The sequence below is a fragment of the Vanacampus margaritifer genome, chromosome 3, assembly GCF_051991255.1.
Source record: "Vanacampus margaritifer isolate UIUO_Vmar chromosome 3, RoL_Vmar_1.0, whole genome shotgun sequence".
NCBI lineage: Eukaryota > Metazoa > Chordata > Actinopteri > Syngnathiformes > Syngnathidae > Vanacampus > Vanacampus margaritifer.
The window spans coordinates 10,565,760-10,590,125 of record NC_135434.1 but is presented as its reverse complement, the minus strand read 5'-3'; the positions used below and the strand labels follow the sequence as shown (position 1 = coordinate 10,590,125).

At 39.3% G+C, this 24,366-nt stretch overlaps 1 protein-coding gene across 2 annotated transcripts in view; it reads right to left on the bottom strand.

The window, feature by feature from the left end:
- gpat2 (glycerol-3-phosphate acyltransferase 2, mitochondrial) overlaps positions 1 to 24,366 on the bottom strand; it is an 88,829-nt gene that overhangs the window by 5,327 nt on the left and 59,136 nt on the right. For both annotated transcript variants that reach the window (XM_077561162.1, XM_077561161.1), the window contains exons 11-23: positions 23,944 to 24,123; positions 22,106 to 22,198; positions 20,160 to 20,242; positions 18,348 to 18,475; positions 18,161 to 18,231; positions 16,549 to 16,709; positions 16,352 to 16,455; positions 10,984 to 11,171; positions 10,441 to 10,518; positions 9,091 to 9,213; positions 5,713 to 5,833; positions 1,926 to 1,994; positions 1,684 to 1,739 (exon numbers count right to left, since the gene is read on the bottom strand). In XM_077561162.1, the coding sequence (XP_077417288.1) occupies positions 1,684 to 1,739; positions 1,926 to 1,994; positions 5,713 to 5,833; positions 9,091 to 9,213; positions 10,441 to 10,518; positions 10,984 to 11,171; positions 16,352 to 16,455; positions 16,549 to 16,709; positions 18,161 to 18,231; positions 18,348 to 18,475; positions 20,160 to 20,242; positions 22,106 to 22,198; positions 23,944 to 24,123 (1,455 nt within the window). The remainder of the gene's footprint in view (positions 1 to 1,683; positions 1,740 to 1,925; positions 1,995 to 5,712; positions 5,834 to 9,090; positions 9,214 to 10,440; positions 10,519 to 10,983; positions 11,172 to 16,351; positions 16,456 to 16,548; positions 16,710 to 18,160; positions 18,232 to 18,347; positions 18,476 to 20,159; positions 20,243 to 22,105; positions 22,199 to 23,943; positions 24,124 to 24,366) is intronic.

Below are 24,366 nucleotides of genomic sequence, written 5' to 3'. Positions count from 1 at the left end.
GTTTGTATTTTTTAATGTTTTGAATTTGATGCCAATATTTTCCCTTTTGCTGAAAATGCGCATCAGCTCCAAATATTATTTATCTGCATCCTTGACTACTAATAATCGATATCGGCCCTGAAAAAAACGTATCGGTCTATCTCTAAAATATAACATTGATAAAAAGTGGATTCATTAGTAAAATCTAATTGAGGAAGGGACAGGCAACAAATTTCTTTAAAGTAGCTTAAATAAATAAATAAATTATATATATATATATATATATATATATATATATATATATACAGTATTTAACTCATTCACTGCCATAAATTCATTAAAAAAAAGATTATTAAAAATTAGGGGCAAGAGGTGATTACATTTTTTGAATTGTAATTAATCACATGACTTCACTTGTTAACTCACGATTAATCTCAAATTCTATGTTCTAAATGTACAGTAAAAAAATTCTAGGTTTTCATACGCTTGTTAACAAAAGTGGAAAAAAAAGTTCAGCTAATAGAAATAGTTCAAATTAATTTTTGACGTTTATAGCCGTCAATGGCAGTGAATGAATAAAAAAAAAGAAAGAAAGAAAATATTACAAAAAATTTGGGGCGTCAGGCGATTAAAGTTTTTAAATCGTAACTAATCGCATGACTTCACTAGTTAACTCGCGATTAATCCCAAATTTTATGTACAAAACAAAATGTACAATAAAAAAATCTAGATTTTCAACAAAAGTGGAAAGAAAAAAAAAGGTTAAACTAATAGAAATAGTTCAAATGAATTTTTGACGTTTATAGCCGTCAACGGCAGTGAATGAGTTAATATGCATCAGGGCATTTTGCTTAAAACTATTTTACATCGAATTATTTCTCAGGGACACAGATGGCACAAATTCAGTGGACCGGCCCATATACACCCCCCCCCATAAAGATTTCACCAAGCTTTTAAATTGAACAAAAAAAAAGAAAAGAAAAGTGGATTGAAATGTTATTTTTCCCATAACATGCCCCCTTCAAAGCAGAATCCAATTTTAGACAGCAACTGTTTCTGCCTGATGACCCTGATAAGCAAATTAGCAATTGCCTCTTCAAGTGGTTTCCGATATATAGGTCAATGATGCTCTATTTTTAAAGGCCGCCTTTCCCATCTCGCGACTGACGGCTGCACCGGCTGAAGGGCTGACTTGTCAATCGTAAGAAGATTGGAGAGTTTTTTCCGAGACTTTGATGTGCGCACATGCGCTACATGGGATGCTACGAGTGCCCGAGCCGCGCCCGGCGTCGGGAGAATAGATTTCACTTCAGCTCTCTTTTAGATTGGAGATGTTGAACTGAAACCCGTTCTCCTCGTCTTTGAACCTCGTAGGTTGAGCCAAGACAAGATGGTATTCTATCTGAAAGACGACCTCTCGCGGCCCGCCGACTTGCGCTGAATCTCAAACCGTGATCATCAAGCATTTATCTGGCCTCGACGTTTCTGTTTTATTCATTCCGATGAGGTCACCATCAAAACCCTGACACATGCACCAAAAGTCCAAGGAAAGTTGAACGGCTCTTTTATCGCAATATTCGCATGACTCCGGAAGGGCAATAAAGAGTTGTTTTAGTAACTTGATGTGATGCCATAGATATCGATTTGATGGTGTAATATACATTGGACACACGCATTTATGCATATTTAAAGCCTGTCACTCACCCCCAGGTCGATTAGTGTTCCGACTGCAGCGTGAGCCGCCTTCTGTGAGCAGCTCTCTGCGAGATAGCACACAAAGGCACGCATCGTTCAAAAGAACAGACATATATCCAATAAAGGAAATAACAGGTCGGAATAATGGAACAAAGCCATTAGCGGTGGGACCGCTCAAATTTGTACATTGTGTAACGTTGAGTGGTTTCAATCAGGCAGTATGCGGAGGTGTTTTCTATTTTGTGTCTCACCGTAGTGCTGTTTCTTCTTGTTTGCTGTATCATACAGATGTGAGCACAGCTGAGTCACAAAATCACTTTCTGCCCAAGAGAAGACAGGAGGGTTATTCAAATGTATGTTATAAACAGTCGGAACAAGTCATTTATTGTTCACTAGAGGCTATATATAAAAAAAAAAATGTCGAAAGACATGTTAATTAGGGATAGACAGATAATCGGCCCGGCCGATATTCAGCTTTTTATGAATATCGGCCTCTTTTGTTTTAAAGGCGGATATTAAAAAATGTTATTTTTGCTCCGACGGGCACTTTTCTCCTCCGTCTGCTCTGATTCAGCGGCTGTTGACTCCACACAGCACCATCAGTGCTAACAGCAAATAAGCAGCAATTATCTAACAGCTGTTTTTTAGCGGCTATTTGGGAGTGATCCTGGAGTTAGCGTGTGGGTGAACGGTTAGCCCGCGAGCTAACAGCTCGAGAATTAGCAGCCATTTGGGAGTTAGCGTGCGGGTGAATGGTTAGCCCGCGAGCTAACTGTTCACTCGCGAATTAGCGGCTATTAGCCCGTGAGCTAACTGGCTAGTGGGCAAATTAACGGCTATTAGGTTAGCTCGCGGGCTAACCTAATAGCCGTTTTTTAGCGGCTATTTGGGAGTTATCCTAGAGTTAGCGTGTGGGTGAACGGTTAGCCCGCGAGCTAATAGCTCGAGAATTAGCAGCTATTTGGGAGTTAGCGTGCGGGTGAATGGTTAGCCCGTGAGCTAACTGTTCACTCGCGAATTAGCGGCTATTAGGCCGTGAGCTAACTGGCTAGTGGGCAAATTAACGGCTATTAGGTTAGCTCGCGGGCTAACCTAATAGCCGTTTTTTAGCGGCTATTTGGGAGTTATCCTGGGGTTAGCATGTGGGTGAACGGTTAGCCCGCGAGCTAACAGATCGAGAATTAGCAGCTATTTGGGAGTTAGCGTGCGGGAACTGTTCACTCGTGAATTAGCGGCTATTAGCCCGTGAGCTAACTGGCTAGTGGGCAAATTAACGGCTATTAGGTTAGCTCGCGGGCTAACCTAATAGCCGTTTTTTAGCGGCTATTTGGGAGTTATCCCAGGGTTAGCGTGTGGGTGAATGGTTAGCCCGCGAGCTAACAGTTAGCCCGCAAATTAGCGGCTATTTGGGAGTTAGTGTGCGGAAGCCACATCATAGTTGGTGCCATCGCTGATGGCAAACAAAAAAGCTTTAACATGTTGCAAATCACAAAAGCTGTTTAATAAACGTGTTCTTGAAGGCATTTAAGCAGATTTTTATTATTAAAAATTTTGACACCCAACTTTTTTTTCCTTCAAATATATATCGGCTTCAAATATCGGTTATCGGCCTCCCTGACTAGAGATAATCGGTATCAGCCCTGGAAAAAGCATATCGGTCTATCTCTAATGCTAATAGAGTTAAACCTCAAAGTTTGAACACCCTTCTCTATGTGGTCCAAGTCAACCACTGATTTGTTCCTATTTTAAAGCACCTCTCCTTATTGTAAATAATACAAACTGAATGGAGCTGATCCAGAGTCAAACTATCATCGCTCAGTGGCATTACAAATCATCTTCCGCTATTGAAATATATGGAAATGCCATTAATCTGCCCCCACTTTTTTTTATTTAGGTGAAAACTAATTTATATTATTGTTAGTTCAACATATTTCGTTGAAACAATAAAAAGACAGTTTTATTAAATGTGTTTTGCGTGTTAAATTACAGTTACAAATAGGTGTTATAATTTTTTTGTATAAAAGTTAAAAAAATATATATTGACTTAACTGTCAATTTAGTCGACTAAAATTGTTCTTTTTTCGTCAATTAAAATTGGATTAAAACTAAAATACAATCAGATGGCTAAATTATGACTAAGACTTTAATTTTAGTCAAAAGACTATAACGAACTAAATAAAAATGTCTTGTCAAAATGAACACTGGTTGCTACTGTCTTTTTGTTGAATTTCTTAAAGGGTTCTCACACAGCCTGCTATTCGTTAGCCTGTCTATGGTGTTTTGCATTGTTAGCATTAAGCTAAGCGGACTGTCTAAGGCAAAGCTGAAGCAATGTGTTTGTTTAGAAAACACAAAGTGTAAGTAATTCTCATTGTTTTATGTTTGACTGTCAATGTCAACGGTGATAAACAGCTTGAAGGCTCTTTTTTGATGAATTTTTCAATATCTGCCAGCTGCTGCTTGTTGTGACGTGAGTCGAGTTCACTGTGACCATACAAATGTCAAATGTCGGGTCACTTGTATTTCATGGAACTTGTGTGTATTTAATGTATGGGTCATACATTTGTTAAAAAAAAAAAAAAACTCATGATAGGTGTAGCGACTTAGGAAAGGCTGAAGGTGAGTTGACTTCATGCATCATACTTGAACATTTTAAACGGTTTTACGAGTGTAAACCAGTTAACCACTCTATAATTACACCTAATGATAACAAATGGTGTCCTTCTGTTAACTGCAATGGTGTGTGGCGGACATGGTGACACACACACGTGCAGAAGGAATTTTAATGTGTGCGGCCATTAAGTGAGCTTGCTAGCGTCCATGCTAAACGTAAATGACTTTGCAGACTTACTTTTTACAGTAGTACCTTGACAAATTAGAGTCGGTCCATGACCGCGCTCATCATTCAACAATCATATCCTAATCTTTACCCATTGAAATGAATGAAAATGGCATTAATCTGTTCCAGCTGTGTAATAAAATTAATATATATGTATATATATATTAGGGGTGGGAATCTTTGAATGTCTCACGATTCGATTCAATTCCGATTTTTGGGTGTGCGATTCGATTCTGAATCGATTTTCGAGTAGGAACAATTTTTTAATCAAAATGATTTGATTCACAATGATTTTTGCTTCAATTGATAGATGTTCAAGGAATCGTAATGATCTACTCCAGTCTGACTCGCTAATGCTAATTAGCGAGCTATTCGCGGCACTTTTATCACTCAAAAGAAGGGCTCCACGCTGCAAAAAAACAACTTTTATTGGAATAACTTGAGCGTGACTTTTTCCTTCTAATCTCTAACGTGGCTGCAACTTAACAGTGTATCAGACCGCGTGGAACCACACTGCCCCTAAGTGGCCAAATCGGGTACAACATGAACAGCGCGCTCCCAATAAAGGCACACACAAACAAAGGGAAGAGAGTATAAAATTATTTAAATAAAATCGATTTTGGGACATTTAAAATCGATTCTGAATCAAGCTAAATGAGAATTGCGATTCTTATGAGAATCTATTTTTTGTATATATATATAGGGAAAATAGCACTCTATAATATTTTACTACATAGACAGAGTAAACTAATTGCATAATAAAATGGAATGTCAAGAATTAAACAATTTGTGCAGCATAATTCTTTGCGATTGGGTGTCTTTTCTGGTGTGAACTGCTTGGCCTCAATATAATCAGACATATTGATATACATAGAGACAAATCAGACAATCACAACCAAGCTCACTAAGCTGCAGTTTTAGCAGAGGATAAAGAAAATACACCTTAGAGTAAATAACCATTGCTTAAAAGGATAGAACACTATAACATTAGCAACATAGACTATCCGTCTATGTTAGCATTAAGCTAAGCGCTATTTCCTACCGCAAAGCTATGTGGTTGTTTTAAAAACACAAAGTGTAATCCTTTTTGTTTCATGTTTAGGCCATAAAATTTAACTGGGAGTGACATTGAACATAGAATATTTTTTGATGAATTGTTGAACTCGTAGATCAATGGCAAAAAAAAAAAAAAACTAAACCTGGCACAGGTGCGTGTAGATGGTCCAGGAAAACGGTGGTCCAGTAGAGAGTCCTCAGACGTCCGGCTAGCATGTTGCAAAGGAAGAACAGCATGTCGGGACAGCGATTTGGCTGGCTTAGCTAGGAATAAGAGGGCAAGAGAGAGGTTGATAGGAATGTCAACGGGAGGATGATTGGAAGAGTCCACAAAGGAAAGAACATTTTCCACTAGGCTGAACTCCCTGCAAAAAGTCACTGTCAGCTGGCAAGTCAAGCCACACAGAAATGCAGCAGAATAGATCTTTTAATTTTGGTTTCTGTCATTTTGTCCAGCAGCCTTGTCGGCTCTTTTTTTTTTTTTTGCCTCAGACTGAAATAACTCAGCGACTGTGCAATGGATTGTTATGAAAGTTCATAAAAACATTCATGGCCCCTAGAGGACGTCGCCATGCCGCGCCGTTACTTTCATACGGAGGTTCACATCCCAGTGAACAACAATAAGGAAGCAGGGTACCATGACATTTACATCAGTTATTGCCTTGAATGATCCAGTGACTTTTCCGGTGTAAAGGTCAGAGATTCAAAGGAAGCCGTCATATATCTTGACATATTTCCCCTGTCATGGGAATCTCAATATTTTCCCGCACAAAATGGCGAAAAGGCCAGTTGAACCTGTTTAATATCAACACATTCCACATTCTCAAGTCTTAATCCAAGCTAATGCTGTTTTGCTTGTTGATGTTTTCCACAGCAAGGTTTGGCATGGACACACTTTTCATACGCCTTCATTTGCTCTACAGTCTTAAATTAAAAAAAAAATTGCTCTGCCAGCAAAGTCTAGTACCTTGAATGTATGACCTATTTTGGAGCTTATTAAAAGTAGGAATGTTCTGAGCATTCCTGCATTTCAGATTTACAATGACTTGTGGGGGCAATAAGAGGGAAGTATAACAAAAAAAAATCCTGTATTAATTGTTTAGCGATACAGTAAATAAAAAGTGTTTAAATTGGATTCCAAAACTGGTCCTATAAAACTAAATCGCCTGCCAGGGTAGTTGCTAACAATAGGGTGACATATTGCTAAGTCAGCAGTATATATGTATATGTATATATATAAGACTCATTGTAGGAAAATAAATTAGATCTAAATTGCACCACACACTAAAATTCACACAATCCCTTTCTTAGATACACCTGCCCAAAATGAAAGCCAAAGCAGTTACAAATATATCTAACCACTCACATCTCAATAACATTACTAGGCGCGTTTCAGAATGACGCACACCACCACTACGCTCAAATCAATTCCGAGTCTTATTATCTTGAAGGGTTTTTTGATGCACCTTTTGCATTGGATCACATTTGCTCGTGAGTTTATTTACTTGAGACACCATTACACCATGTTGGAGGATCTTATGCAAGTAGCCATCCAAATGTAGAAATGAGCAAATTGGAACGTGAGCCTTTACTATACTATAGTAAATCGACCTCGCTGAACTGATAATTTTATATTCTGCTTTATATGACATCCAAGGTATTCAGGTGTGCTAAGTAACACACAATGGTCAAGTTGCTGGAAAGTGAAGGTATAATTTGGCAGCAGCAGAAGAGCACGCTTGCAATTAACTCATTTGCTCCCAAAAATTTATAAATTTGTTAATATATTTGAAATGTTTGACGTGTCCCAAAGACGCATTTATACGTTTTTGTGTGTGTGTTTTTTTTTTTTTAAATGCTAGAGCATACAGAAGGCTTTGATGCAGCATCTCATCTGCAAAGAACGGTTGAAGAAATGGCAGTTATTACACAAACGGCCATCAGGTGGCAGCAGAGCATAGGTAAATGAACCAGGGTAAAAAAAAAAAACTAAATTACTCAAAATTCTAAATAGATTTGGGAATAATGATTGAACTTGGCTATATTTGAATGCTAATTACTGCAAAACGGAAACGGATCGAAATATACTTTTTTTTCCCGAGGAAAGAAGAGACTTTTATCTTTCATTTGATGGGTTCCATGTTTTTATAGTAATAGAACACAAAATTCTGTGGGCCTTGCAAAATCTGTCAAAATCCAGTCAAACAGCCGGGAGCGAAGGGGATTGCTTCTGTGAAAATGGCTGGGAGTGAATGTGTTAATAGTAAAACTGTGGGGAAAATGGGATTTTTTTTAATAGGTTTTAGGGGAACTAGTGAATACACACTCACACGCACGCACGTACAAAATAAAAATAAATAAATAAATAAAAGAGAGAGCAATGATGATGACATGTCAAATCGGTAAAATTACCGAATGAACTGAGCTCTCCAGAAATTTTTTTTTTTAAAAAAAATAGTAAAACTGTGTATAAACCCTGAATTATGTTGCAATCGAGGATTAGTCCTTCATTAATTAACAAAAGACGGTCTCAAGTAAATTAGCAAGCCATACGACCAGAACGTATAAAAAGGCTTTAAGAAAAACAGAAGTAGTCCACACATGAATATTTAATATGCAATATCCAGAAAGTTTCTATTAAAGAGACAGTACTGAACATTTAAGGTCTCACAGCCAACAACCACGCAAGTAATACAGGAATAGAGAGCAACAAAACAGACCGCATGAAATGGGAAAGCAGATCCTGAGAACATTCTGAAGATCCGAAAGTAGCAACATTAAACATTAAATATCTTATCGTCCGAATGCAACGAGCTCCCTCTTTTGTCTTTCGAAATCAAGACTGAGCACAGAGGAAGAACGCTTACGGAGAAGAACGTGGAATGCAACAATGGTTTTGAAGTATGCGCAGCTTTGAAAATGTTCTCTGAGGCAAGAGTTGCTCTCACTGCTTCTTCGCAAAGTTGAGGTCAAAACAATATTGGGATGAAAAATATATTGTTGGAAAGAACTCGCGGGGGAGGATTTTGAATAATGAACTATTTTTCAAGGCAAGTATAATTGAGTGGTTTGTGGACGTCGGTTCTGGTCAGATGTGCTTTTATGTTACTCATTAAGATCTGCCCCCACCCCTCCCCCCCCCCCTCCCAGCATTTTAACACTCTCACCTCTAAGTCGTCACTTTGCACACGCTTTGGGAGTTGATTAGTTGCCCTGCGAAGCTTTGAAAAGTCGCACGTGACATTCATGACAGTCTTCTATTAAAGCTGACACACATATTGCTAATTGGTATTCAAGTAATGTGTCATGGCTGCGCGGCTGCTTTTGTTATGGAGATGTACTCGCATCAAATGGGTTTTTTCGTGCTGCGGTTTGGCGAGTTTTGTCGTGGCCTGTTTGCACCCCCGGTAAGCTGCCATCGTCTGTTAACTGGGTCAACATGTGATGCGTTTCTCCCTACATACAACGGAAGCTTTGGTGTTTCTAGATGGAGAAAACCGTGTGGTTATTGTTTTGGCTACCTTGTAGGAATAAGAATCCTGCTCCTCACAATCAGAATCGCTTTGATACGGTTGGTCTGCGGTGGTCCAGGTCAGCGCGCCGTCTCGCTTCCAGAAATCACAGATTGGATTGTCCGTCTGAACCTGTACGCAAAGACAAAACACAATGTCAGGAGGCAAATGAAGTGCATCAGTTTATGTCAGGGGTCAGCAAACTTTCCTGTCATTTTAGGCCAAATAAATAACTAAAAATGTGTCTGGCCGCAAAAACATTTGAAGATTGTGGTGAAGGAAACAGTATGTTGGTGTTAGTCTAAAACCGAAGGAGGGTCTAAGTGCGAATCAGAACTGCACCGTAAGAGAAAAATTTGCAGCATCCAATATGTAGAGAATAGATTAATTTTCTTCTACCTTCCATCTTTCGTTTTTTGGGTGGGGTGGGGATTTTCAGACTTTGTTTTCCATAAATGTTTAGACTTTTCTCCCCTTTTGTCAAATTTCTGACATTTTGGGCAATTTTATGTACATATCAAAATGTTCTACCTCTCCTTTTTTTTTGTAGACATTTCATGTTTTTGTAAAAAAAAACAACAACAACTTTTTCGGACTTTTTTTGTTATGCATTTTCTGGCATTTTTGGCAACTTTGTGGATATTTTATGGTAATTGTTGGGATTTCTTTTTTTGTTTTTGGACATTCTATAGTTACTTATTGAACATTATATTATCTTTTCTGGCTTAAAATAAAAAAATAAAAAATCAGACCAAAGACATTTATTGTAATTTTGTGCCTTTTTTTCTTTAGTTTTTGGCCATTTTATTTGAACGGTTTCTTTTCTGGCTTTTCTTTAAAAATTCAAACTCTGACATTTTATGCTAATTTTCAGCTTGTCAGCTTCCTTTTTGGACATTTTATGTTCACTTTTTTGGACATTTTAAAGTAATTTTTATTAACATTGTCTACTTTTCGTCTCTTAAACATTGGGGATGCTGACATTTTTGGAATATTTAATTATTATTTTTTCTAAATCATTGATTCATTTAAATAATATTATATCTAAAAAAAATAAGTAAAATAAATAAATAATTTCTACATTTTTTTCCAAAGAGATCCACAAGTGAGAGACCAAAGAGCCAGATGTGGCTCCAGAGCCGCAGTTTGCAAACCCCTGGTTTATGTATCACCCAGTTTATAAGAACCACATTCGATTTGCTATAGTTTAATTGAATCACTATTATTTTCTATGGAAAAAAAAAACACATTCTACATCTGAACAATACAGTGGTTGATCTGCGTTCTGGACGTAATTGTGTTGTTATGACCCAGTATACATTCATGGGATTATGAAAAAAAAAAAAAAAAGCATCTTACTTCTTCAGTGATCAAGATGCCACATCGCACCAAACTGTCAATTGCATCCAGTGCGAAACTTTGAGGAGACTGGCAGGGCTGGAGAAATCGGGAATAAATGAGAGAGAAGGTGAGAGGAGCAAACCGCTTCAGTCTCATCACGCATGGAAGACGAGCAGAGGAAGACAGGTGACAAAGAGCATAAGACTGTGAGGTGGAGACGAAGATGAGATCAGAGAAGGAGAAGCAGTGTCGGCCATCGGGATGCATGAGTGGGAGCGATATTTTTTTCCGTGGAGGAAAAAGGCTGAGCAACACCGCTGCAAGCAGAGTAGAAAAGAAAGGTGGGCTAACAGAGAGGCGCACTATATCTCCCTCTGATTCAGAGCCCTTGAAGTCAACGTGATGGAGCGTGTACACATGGACGTGCGCGCAAAACGCACAGCACGAGCGCGCAATCCGGCGCCAGCGGGTGCAGGGTGAGTCACTGTTCGGCCCCATTAAACAGCCATTGAACGAGACGCAGCGGATGTGCGCGTGTGTGTGATATGAATGAAAACTCACCGGTCGAAAGCCCGGAGGCAAGAGATGGCAGAGCTGCAGGGCTCTTTCAGTCAGCTCCGACTGGCAGAGCACCACATCAAACTCCAAGTCACCTTTGACCTCATCTCCATCTGCGCTGTCGGCCCTCACCTTGCTGCTGCTGACGACACTGCTGGCAATCTCATATAGCATGGCTGACACTGCACATGCTGGGGGGGGTATGTATTACTTTACCAACAAACAGACACACAACTGCATATATATACATCATAAAGGTCACTTGTAAGCTCATATCATGCATAGTGAACTTGAATTTCAGCATATTTATAGAGGACAGCTTGAAAAGGGTGAGTTCACCTCACAATGTGGAGAGCTGTTATCTATTGTATAAGTTAATGGATAATGGAATGAGGCATGCCCTGAACACCCTCTTTATGGGAGAGGAACTGAACGTAGGTGCTTCATCATCATACGGAGAGGTTTTTGCTAATATTATGCCGCACTTAAGAGTATGTGCCGAAAAGGTTCAATCAAAATGATCCTTGAAATGACCATCAAACTTCAAGATTTGATGGCGTAGATGAAACAAATTTTTTTTTTTGTAATTTTGCATCATCCATCTGTCTAGAATAGTGAAATTATCCACTTAACTCTTTGACTGCCAGACGTTTTCAGAAAAGGGATGCCGTGGGTTTAAGCATTTTGACTGATCTTTTGACTGATCTTTCAAGGTCCACAGAAATGTATGTGTTTGGACTATGGAAAAACACATACTACCAAATGAAAGATTGGACTCTCATCTTTCATCAGAAAAAAAAGTTTGTTTCTACCTTATTCCGTTTTTCAGTAATCAACAATAGAAAATGGTTAGTTTCACCTCTGTTTTGAAACAAACGTCTTTTAACGTCTTTGGCACTCCTCCATAGGATTTTACTAAACGTTATTTAACGTTTTTGGCAGTCAAAGAGTTAATTGATCCAAAAGATGAATATTTATCTACTATGAATTAGTCCTTTATATATGTCATTGTTCATCTATCTATTCCTGCGATATTTAGTGACAGGCAGAACAATACCAATTTTTGCTTGGTAGTGTGCCCTGAGATTCTTTTCTGATAATATACGTATATTCTGGTAAAATATATTCCTTGGCTCAATAAAGTTTGGGAAACACTAGTCAAGGGTAGCAGCTTCCAATTGGGGATCATTTTGACAAACAACAGAAGCATTGGGTTACAAACCAAAATGGCTGACTTCCTGTTTGCTCACCTTTAGGCAAGGGTCTATGACACTTTTTTCATGTGTCCTGAATCCTGACATCAGAGACATTTCTACTGAATTAGTGAAATCAGCATCAGGGGCTAATTGTTTTGGAGTCCCCTAAAATCCTTTATCTTCCCTGCGGCTGCAGGTGAGCCGGAATCTAATCTTAGGGGATCCCGGCAGATCAGCGAACCACTTGCTCACCGTGCTGCCATCTCTAAAATACATTTGACTAACATTCAACAGAATAGTTGCACCTGAAAAAATAAGTGAGTTTAATAAGTGAGCATGCTGAAGCCCAAAAAACACAATTCAGTCCGAAGAATAACAAACATGGATTCCAAGTGGGCCTTCTCACTGCCTGATTACTAAAAAAAAATGAGAATCACCTCTGGAATATGACTTTGTGCAGTTCAACACCATTGTAAACCATTATGTAAAAAAACACTTTGTTTAATGAACACATCAGTAAATAAAATTGTGAAGTCAAGGCTTTTTTTTTTTTACAACTTATTGGATTGATAATGTGCTAGTGTACCTATTAGTGTCCAATTAGTACGGGTCGATAGTAGTGAGCAGACCTTTTAGAGTGAGCATGCTGTAGTGACACATTAAAATTTGGGAGTATTTTTATTATGAATTTTAATATTAAACATTATTTCATTATTAATTTATACCACTGTGTAGGTCTAAAATTAAAGCGGAAATATTCAGGACTGAGGCAGGTTGATGCGCACACACTGTACAACATGCTCACATGCACACTAATTTGCCAATACGTTGGAATTTACAGTATTCTGAGCTGGCTCGTGCCCATGAAGTGGGCTCAATCCGGGAGAGGAAAAAATGACATCGTAGAAGAGTCGCAAGAGGTTTCAACCAACAATAAAGTTTGCTAACCTGTGGACAGCCAGCTAGCCATCCGTACGTCCTTGCTTGAAAGTGAGGGACGAAATTCTTCCCCGTTTTCGGGATGATTTGTCTACTTCAGTATGATGACCAATTGAAGTTATTTAGTTTGGGAGATACGGCTGCCTAAAGACCTACAGGACACCGACGATGTTAAAAAATAAGCCAATTATGTGCATGCGCGTTGTCAATGCTGCTTTAGTGACAGCTTTTTTGCTGTTCAAAAGGCGCACGTACAGAAACAACCTTTCGGAACTAACACGACTTAACTTCTGATTGCGCATGCGCGAAACAAGCTGTCGGCTTTCCACCTCTCCGTGAGGAAAACAGGACAAATTACACACAGGGATTTAAGACCAAAGTAGTAGAACTAAGGTATTATTGTACAATAGAGGATTGTAATAATGATTTTATTGACGGCTTGGGCTTGCACCCCATTAATAGCTTATTATACCCGTTCGCCACCGGTAGTGAGTATTTTAAGCATTTGAGGGCACAACTTATTTTTCATAGCGCCCCACTGCCCACATTTACTTCCGAAACTGAAATATTCCAATGCTTACATGATGAATCGTGTACACTAGAGACCATTATCAAAAGGGATTGTACATTCTTGTAAAAAAAAAAAAAAACACATACAATGTGCTTAACCCTGGAAAACTCATGGGGTCAAATTTGGTCCCTATGAATTCTGCTACTCAAATAACAAAGACCTTTTTTTTTTTTTTTTTTTTTTTACAAATTTAACTTCAAAAGTCCAGAGTGCCACTTCTGACCCCTGCATGAGGCCATCTAGTGGATGAATATTGCACTTACATGAGCCAGAGTGGTGGTGACAAGATGGCTGGAAATCAATCCAAACAAAACCATCTTCTCAGCAAACCATCAGATGGTAAAATTGTGTTTTTTTTGTTAATCTATTTCATATCATGTTGCAGAATGCCCAGGAGTATGTTTTATATATACATTTTGATAAATTAGCAACTCTGAGCTAGTTCAAAAAACAAGGGTTAAAATTGAAAAAACATGTATTTTGGTGTTCAGTGAACTTATAGCAGTCATTTAATGTATAAATCAGAATTTTCCAAAGAAGAAAAGGGTTCTTGGGTTCTCCAGGGTTAAAAATACAAATGTGATTGACAAACAACAGCTAAGACAGCTAAGAATATGTGTCATCAACCTAAGGGAAGTTAATGGTTGCCGTGGCAATGGCTGTAAAGCAGCAGCACTGTCAAGGTACTAATATTATTGAGTTTGGAAAGTCAAACTCTTTGCGTATAGCAAATTTCTTTCCTTTTAGTGCTCTGACATGACAGTTTTTTTTAAAAATCTTTTTTTAGCTTTAGAATTAGTTGTTAATACGTTGTTCAGACCAGACTTTTCAGCAAGTGAGATATGGCTTGAGTGTGTCTCTTCAGACAGAGATATAGTATGTTTTCGCGACTTAAAACGTACAAGCCAGGACCGGAAGAATATCTACTGTGTTGTTGAAAAGGAGGCTCTGGAGAGACGATGTGCGAGTGAGAGAATAGGATGTGAAACTTTCAAAGGAGCGTATTAACTCTCTAGGGCCCCACAGTCGCGGAGCCGCAGATAGGAACCAGACTCAAGAACCGGTTTGACCAATCCCGTTGGAAAAGGGAAAGATGAGAAAAAGTAAGAGCAATCTACAGTACAAGTGTTTGGGAGGCGAGTGTCAGCAGATCAAGCTTGAGCAGATGGCCAGAGTGAGTGCGGGGACTGAGATTGAGAGCCATCCATTCCCGACAGAGCCGGCAAAGCTTGATTAGCGGGGGGAGAGGAGGTAGAAGGATGTTTTGATAGAACCCGTGGAAGCCGAAAACCAGTTGGCTTAGCAGAAGAGCCTGAAAGAGCAGCTGAGCGATGAAAGGAAAAACACCTTTAAAAAAAGGTACACAATGACAACCCCCGGCGGTTGGACGGAATCGGAGGAAATTCTGAGCTCCTGCAACATTAGCAATTTCCTCTGGGAAAAACAACAAGCAGGCCTATGCGATGATCTCTCCTAGTTCTGTTGCAACCGACGTAATCCAGTATTCAAAGTATATAATGAAACCGCAATAAAAGGCGCAATTTAACAGCTGTACGGAGCATATTTCACAAAAAATTGGAATAGTTTACAGTACAGCCTTAGTTGTGCTTGACGCTGCTAGACAAAATGATTTCAACAATAAAGTTGTGCCTTGCAAAGCTCCAAACTAACTTTAAAAAAAAATAAAAATAAGCATGTTGGCCTAAGCTGAAATTTTAGTTTCCATTCATTTTCACTATATTACTGACAAGCGCTAGTAAATGCAGACACTGTGTGTGAAAAGAGAAACTAGTGCCAGTATGTTGTGGTATTATCAGCAAATGTCATGTTCTCAACAGTCGAAATGCCTCAGCCAGGTAAACTTGTGCACCCACTCATTTCGTCACGATCATTTTGTCCCAAAACGAGTATGACTCATTATCAGGACTTGTGTCCTCTGGCACGCTAGGTTTTGTGGAAGAAAGTCTAAAAATACTATTTTCAAGACCGTTGTGGTTGATCTGGGCCTAGTATTATTTTCTTCTTTTTTTTTTTTTTTTAAATCTTACAGGTAAAGGTAAGTAAAAATGTCTTCTTCTGTTGGCAGATAATTTTGCTTATTTGAAGTCATAATTTTCTTATTTTCCAATTTTTTTCTTAAATTTTGTCTTTTTGGCAGTGCAGCTCAAGAGCATAATTGGAGAGTGTAAACTTCAGCCAAGGCAGCAAAGATCCTCAACAATGGAATATTTATGCTGAAATGCCAGAATTTTAGAGCACTGACTTTGTCCAAGTGTGGAAAAATGTTTTTTCTTTCTTTTTTTAGCCCGCAAAGATAAGCAGAGCTAGTTGCTTTTGAGTCAATTTTTCATGCATGACTGATTCATCACAAATCTCAACAACTCAGTTTCTAATAGATTCTATGGCTGTTAACGAAAAATCTCATTGGCAGACTTTTGCTTCTTACTTCGTCTATCGCTTTAGGTGTAAAGCAGTGCAACTTTTAAAATATCATGTTTCAAATGGATTTTCCATCCTGCCATGGCAACTGTCACAAGTCACAGCCAAAGCCTCCCACGAACAGCGCCATGAGAAGAGAACATTAGGTCTCAACATGACTTTTGGGCGCAAGTGTTGAGTAAAGTACTGCCATCTTACCAAAATACATGCATGTTAAATCACTCACCACCAACTGCTTCCAAAATAAAAGTATGGGTGACAATCTGGGCCTGGAAGTGGAGGTGATGTGTAGCAGCAAGAGTGGGACGAGGTACAATTAAAGGGTCTTGCCTAGAGGTAAAAAAAAGAAGAAAAAAAAGAAAAGATATTTATGGTAAGTTTTCTGAGCTATATTCATCTGTATTTGATTTCCGGAGCGCTGACCTCGACGGCACGGCAGTTATGATGAGGTGAGGGGCGAGCAGCGCGATGGCGTAGTGGACCACTTCTGCTAGACTTCCTCCAAATCCCACGTCTTTGTTCCTGAACAAAAGCTCCTCTGTGAGCCAGCTGACATCACGACACAAGACGGACGTGCTCACTCCCTGCCAAGGGGAAACCAGGAATTGAAATTCAGGAAGTCAAATGCATTTAACATCAACAATAAAAAAAAAAGATTTTTTTTTTTAAACGTTATGACTCTAAGGTCTTGGAATTCAGATCAAGGCCATAAACCCCTAAGGAAGACATGAGTCGCCTGAAGGTGTAAAAAAAAAATAAAAAAAAATAGCAACCTAGGAGTTCAAAGGTCAGTTTTGTAGCCTGACCGGGTTATTTCAAACAAGTGGGGATCCACATTAATCAGTGCTCACATCCAGAAAAGTCCGTGACCCCTAGTCTAAAAATTCAGTGTACCTCAGCACCAAACTCAACATGGGCTTTGCGGTTTGTGTGTTTTGAATTGTGCAACTTTTTCACAAAGAAGGAGCAATTTTAGCACATGGCGTTAAGAACATGAGAAAAAATCTCCTAACATTCGAAGTTCACTAGTCACATTTTTGTCTGTGGAACCGACCCCCAAAAAACTCACCTATTTACGGCTTTTGTACCCCCAGATGTCACAAGATGACGCCCTATCTAAATAGGAAAGTAGTACAGTACTTGGTGGTAAGGAACTATGTTGAAGTGATACATCTTGACAGAGACAAGCTCGTATGTTGGTGAAGAGCTAAGTTTAGCCTGAGTTTTGGAAGTGATGGAGATAGTTTGTGTTTTTAATTAAAACTAATTTACTGCTATCGAAGAGTGTACTCGTCAGACCGTTTTTTTCCAATGGGAGGGGCACAGGAGCCGCTGTTGTAGATCCGCAGCGGAAATCGGGATAAAAGAAAGAAGATTTATTCTTTCATTTGGTAGATATAATGTATACATAACCATACAACACAATATTCTGTGTGTCTTGAAAAATCAGTCAAAAGGCTCAAAAACGGCTGGCAGCAAATGTTAATCTGCACATATATGACCTGTTAACAATGTTAATAAAAAGTTTGACCCTGGAACAGATTCACTGTAATGAACACACTAGAGCTGTCAAAATTAATCGATTAATCGGCAAGTAATCGATCATCAAATTAATCGACAATTATTTTAGTAATTGTTTGGAGCCATTTTTATTCAAAGTTGTCCAAATCTTCTGATTTCAGCATATCAACAGTCATTGTTCGTGAAAGAAGACTGATTATATTCTGTGTTTAATCAAAATAAGACATTTGCAAACATCTGTTTACACTTTGGAAAATAATGACCGAATCGGTAACATAGTACAACATCAATCAACATCAATCATCCTTTAAAAAAAAAAAAAAAAAAAAATACAAATATACAAAACACGAAATAAACACCAATGAATGGTTAATAAACAGTAATCAGGGGGGAAATGCTATTGTAATACACTTTAATGCAAAATGATACCTAATAGTTGATTAATCGATAGATGAATCAATTCTAAAAAATATTCAATAGCGACAGCACTAGAACACAGGGATGCCACATTTACCTTGCGGTGTCTGTACAGCAAAAGACTGGACAGAATACTAGTGGACATCGCAGCCATGCATGAGGTTACAGCTGGGAAGGAGAGCACAACTCATAAATCATAAATACTATTGCACAACATAAACATGACTAAAACATCTCATGGGGATTCATTTAGAAACCAGCGGGGACCATTATCTCTTACTTACAGAAGATGAGGTGGACAGCAATGGCGATGCTGAGCTGGCTCTCCTGATGCGTTAGCTCTGTGATTTCTGACGGAGAACGACAAGGCAGAGGCCACGACATCTTCCTCTGACCAAACTCACACTCAGGGCTTGATAGAAAAAGCAAACAATCAGATTCAATATTGGATCAGGTGTCAATCCTTTGTAGAATGATCACACTGTTAGGGCAAATATAGATAACGCTCACCAGACTGCAGCTGGAGATTTGTTTTGTTTTAATGCTACAATTGTGGGTTATACAACACATCTCTCACCGTGTCAAGTGTCCCCCACTGTACACTACCTGCTCAACAGCAAACATTAAGAAGACACAGTGAGTCGCCGGCGTGCACAGCGGCGCATTTAGCGGTGGCTCATATTTCCCTCAGGAACACTGAGCTAAACAAGTGAACACTGGACCAGGTGGTCCCCTTTGATTGAGCGGCCCTGTTGCTCTAACGACGTCACGGGTACGGGAACCACGATTGGCTGAGAGAGTCATGAGGAAAAGATGTGGGAGGGTGAAATAAACTGATGGCCACGTAGGGATGTGTTTTACTTGCAATGAGCAACAACAAATGAAAAGTAGCCGGGCCTCATTAATTCATTCACTCGCAGATATTTCCACTGAAGCAAACCCCCTTCGTGCCTGGCTGGTTTACTGGATTTTGAATGATTTTGAAAGGCCCACAGAATATTGTGTTCTGTTGCCATAAAAACATGAAACCTCACAAAAGAAAGATTAGAGTCTCTTCTTTCATTAGGGAAAAAAAAGTATATTTCTCTCTGTTTCAGTTTTGCAGCATTAGAATATAGCTAAGTTTAATCATTATTCACAAACCTGTTGAAAACACTGACAAAAAGAGCTTTTTGCAACATGGCCCTGGTTGATCTCTTATACTCTGCTGCCACCTGCTGGCCGTTTTTTTTTGTAATAACTACCATTGCTTAAAGCAACCTCTTCAGATCAGAGGCTGTATCAAAGTCTTCGGTATGCTCTAGCATAAAAAATAAAAAAAAAACGTGGGAAAAGAAGTCGACCAAGCCGATTGGGTCGACCACAAAAAATTGGTCGGCGCAAAAATGCATGCGTCAAAGCTATTTTAATCATTTTTAAAAACAGATTTGCGGCACCTGGAAGTTGCCGGAGGCCCGGAACCAATATTTTGTGTTTCCGCACGGACACTTATTGCTGACGGACTCCGACCTGCATTCACCACTACTAACTAAGATGCTTCTTAGGGTTTGTTTGTGGTCTTTTTAGACTGAAAAGGGAGACAATTAGCATCGCTACATGTCTTATGTTTGTTTGTAACAAAACGATCCGCGTCAAAATCGCTAAATAAATAGAAGCTCTAATGAATTTATTGCTGCTTGACACACGTAAGATGGTGGCCTTATTTATATATATATATATATATATGATACAAATATTCACATATTCACTCATTTCCTATCTAGCACCAAAGCTTGTTAATACCGTCAATCAAAAGAGAATGAAATTACACGCTGATAACAATCCAATCGAACTATCCCCTCTCTACCATCCATCACTTCTCATCTCATTTAATCATTCTGTTTTTGTCTTTTGCACGCGCTCTCCAAAGAATTCATGTGAGACATGAAGCCTCTTTGCCTCTCAAAAGCAGAGGCGGGCGGCTCAGTGAACTTTTACTGTGTCCGTGGCAGATTTAAAATGTGTTATTGTTTTCAAATGCTGGGTCATACCCAAAGTTTGTGGCGATCTTACAAGACAAATTGTGTGTGCATGGGTGTGCGTTTTTTTAAAATTACCTATTCTTAATGATAACAGGCAGCAACAGGTCCTGGAGAGGGCGCCATTCAACTACGTTGCACCTGCCTGATGTGTACATCTCCTACACACACACACACACACACACACACACACACACACACACACACACACACACAGACACACACAATTTATCTAAACCCACTCTCAAAGGCTACTAAAACTTTTTTCTTTTAACTTCAACAATGACTTTTGAAGAATAGATTAAGCATTGAGTTCCACACAGTATCTTCTTTTATTCCTACCATACATTTACATCACAGTAGCTGTTCTTTCATGAGTTTTTAATACTTCAACTTGTATTCTTATGTGCGGAAAATTACTATATTATTATAAATAAATACAAATCATAAAATTATTCCCTCCACTATTGCACACATTTGGTGGTTTAAATTTCCCTTTTACAGTGGCTCATCCACTTGCATTGTCATACTTGATAATAATAATAATAATATTCTAAGCCTCCATTTTATAAATATTTGAAGGGCTTTAAATTATTTTTATCTTTCTTGACTGAGGAGCCCTCCTCACTAACGCTATACTTTTGTGGTTGTAAATTATTCTTACAAACGCAATATTAAGCAATTTAAAATGCTGAAAATACTTGAGAATTAATTTATAAACTCTCTTGGACATTAAAAATCATAAAACTTTGCCTCTTAGATACTTTGTGGCTCCAGGTTGAAAGTGTGGATGTTTTTTTTTTAGACAGAGAGAAAATAGACTTTTTTGAGTAAACTTGATTTGTTCAAAAATGGATAACTGTAATTCAGCAGATTCAACATGTTTAATCGGTTTCAGGCGTCGAGGCATTTGATCACTGTGATTGGCTGTTAGCTAGCGAATCAGCGCACGGGGCAAGAAGAGGAAGTGACGAACGCGGCTAAACAGTACCGATGGAAAGCCTGGACCATTTTTTCCCGCTCATTTTGCGCATCGTCACCCTGCTGTACCCTCCGCATTTGAACGTGCAATGTCTGTCTGGACAGAAGATCGGGAAGATGACTTTGTCTCTTTGGTTCAAGAAAGACCAACATTGTATGATATTACCGTTAAAGGGTATGCCCACAAAGTAACCGGCATACATTGTTTACATTTTTATATCCCGCCCCTGTAAAGATGTTTCCAGTTGCCTTTAGGAATAATGACTACCGCCGCCAATGGTATGGAGGGGAATTACTTCTCGCGCATACGCTGAAGATAAGTAATAGTCGGGGTCGGTGCGGTGTGTATTTACGTCATTTTTCTACGTAACGTAGGATTGGTGTATCTAGGCCAGGGGTGTCAAACTCAGATTAGTTCAGGTTCACATGGAGGAAAATATATTATCAAGAGGGCTGTATCGGTAAAATCATGGTATATAATTTAAAAACAATTGCCGTCAATTATAGCTTGTATTTTGCATAAACCTATATATTGTTCACAGATGCATTGTGGTGCTGTTAATGAACTTATAAGGACGTAAATCCTTGTCATATGTGTAATTGAATGTGTGCCGTATTCAGCACGTTTATGTTTGATTTATGCTGTTCTATGTTTTAATTTTTTATACAAACTGTAACTTTAAGTTGCGTGTAAAATAATGACATGCAGCGCAATTCCGTGTACAAGTTGCATTGCTCATCTAAAGATTGCTTGTGAAATTACGAATTTATATGCTTTGATTGTGGCCGGCTGATTACTTTTTTTTTTTACTTAACAAAATAATCGCGCGGGACGGATTGAACCTCTTTACAGGCCTAATCCGGCCCGCGGGCCGTATGTTTGACACGCCTGATCTTGGCCTTAAGACCTAAGATGTGGATCGTTGGTCCCCTACCATTTTTGTCAATGATAGCAATAAATTATCCTCTTTTTTTTTTTTTAAGGTGAGTTTGGAAATGTGAGGATTCCATACAACAGCCACAATGTGTCGGAATGAGTTCACCTTAAGAGAAAAGGGCTGGGCGAGATGAACCCTAACAATTCCTTCTGGCTTCCTCCAAAGAAGAGACAGCAGCCAGCGAAATAGACAGCTAACCTGTAAGATGCGGAAGAGGAACGCTTTTAATACAAGTGCATCACACAGTGACTTGGAGATGATATCATAGTGAGGCTTTCACCATTAGAAGGCACATTATGCGGTACCGCTAATGAGCAGAGTGTATGATGATGGATAAACAGCGACGCAGGGAGTGTGTGCCGATGAGAACTTTGTGCACACGTCTGAACGACAGAACCAAATGATGAGGCGAGAACCTTTTTATGGCAATTAGCTGAAAGTCACACCCACTCTCTAGTGTTGACTCAACGTGCAGATAAAAGAGGGCAAATAACCATCGACGACATGCAAATCGCACCGAAACAACAATTGCCAGCAGGAATGCAAATATGAGATTGCACTTGATCATTTCCGCTACAAATTTGTTTTTCCATTTATCCTACTAAACTTGCTCTAGAGGACATTACATTAACTCTTTCACTGCCAGACGTTTTCAGAAACGGGTTGTCGCCAGTGCCAGCCGATTTAAGCATTTTGACTGATCTTTCAAGGTCCACAGAAAATGTTGTGTTTGGACTATGGAAACACACATACTACCAAATGAAAGATTGGACTCTCATCTTTCATCAGAAAAAAAAAGTTTGTTTCTACCTTATTCCGTTCTTCAGTAATCAACAATAGAAAATGGTTACTTTCACCGAAATTCTCTGTTTTGAAACAAAAAGCGGAGAAAAAGAGCTTTTTGTGAAACGATGTTATTTCATGCACTCTAGTGAATTGTACACTTCTTTTTTGTCTATGAATGATGCCACAAACACCTAAATAGTGCTTTACTTCTGTAAAACGCTTTCACCAACAATGAAAAAGTGTTTTTAGTTTGCAAAATACGTTTATTTCCATTCAACAGTGTAACAATTTGACAAAACAATTTCGCAAACTATTTACAAATGTGTGCAACTGTGGTACTACTTACAATTATGTGAATGTTTCAAATACAGTTTTTCTTTTTATAACGCTCTCCTGCGTGCAAGGAGAGGGACCAGGATTCGCACAACAGATTACTTTCACTTTCGCTTTGTCCGTTTCGCGTGCAGACGTTACACTTTCTTGACGGCCTTTTTTTCCGGGGAATAAATAGCAAGTAGCAGACTGTACACACTCCTCCGATGAATATGCATTGGACTCGGGGCACTCTTCGTCGTCCGATTGAACGTCCGCCTGAGCGTTGTGCTCCGTGTTTTCCGGTGTCAGCATCGCTCGCCCGTGAACCTTTAGAACGTCGTCATAGCCGCCGCGTCAGCGCTTCCAACTTCGCGGTCAACCTCGGAGTCACCATCATCATCATCGATGATGATCATCGTCGTCATCAATGTGCTCTTTATCGTTGGTCGATGTCTTTGAAAAAAACGGCTCGACCGTGAGCTGCTTGCAAGCGGCCGCCATTATGGCTTCTTCAGCCATTGTCCCCTCAATACTCTAGCCCCGCCTCACGTCTTCTACTGACGCCCACCCAATCTTGTCAAAAGAGAGTTATCGCTGCCCTCTAGGGGCCAAAAATAGTCATTAGGCTCAATAGACCTGCTTGAAACTTTCACCACAGCTGCGGAAGGCTTGCCTGCACCCGTTTCAAAAAAAATAAATAAAAAAATTGGATGACGTCTTTTAAACGTCATTGGCAGCCCTCCGTAGGTTTTTACTTGACGTCTTTTAACGTCAGTGGCAGTGAAAGAGTTAACAGATGTAAAAATCTTGAGGGTGGCTTTGTGTGTTTACAGCCATTTTACCTGCATGTGTGTCTCTGGCACACAATCATAAGAGATGCCCACAGGGACCAGACTGATATCAGGGACAGATCCCTCTTTGATGAGCTGCCTGATGTGAGCCAGCCACTGGCACCCCTGACCAGACTGCGCTGACACACCGACACTTAAGGCTTGGCCCTCATGTAGCAGCTCACGTATTAGCTGAAGAGGAGAGAAAGAGAGAGAGAGAGATAAGAGATGGTATAGAAGAAGGTGTGGAAGGTCGTGACAGTCGGGAGCAATTAGCATAAAATGCCTGCCATGCATTTTAAATTACACATTAGTCAAGTGACAGGTCAAGGCCTTAAGGGGCGGAAGAAAAAAGCATAAAAATATGTTTGGGGCAGCTGAGGAACAAGAAGTCAAAATGCAAACTGGATAAGGAGCAGACATAAAAGAGACTAC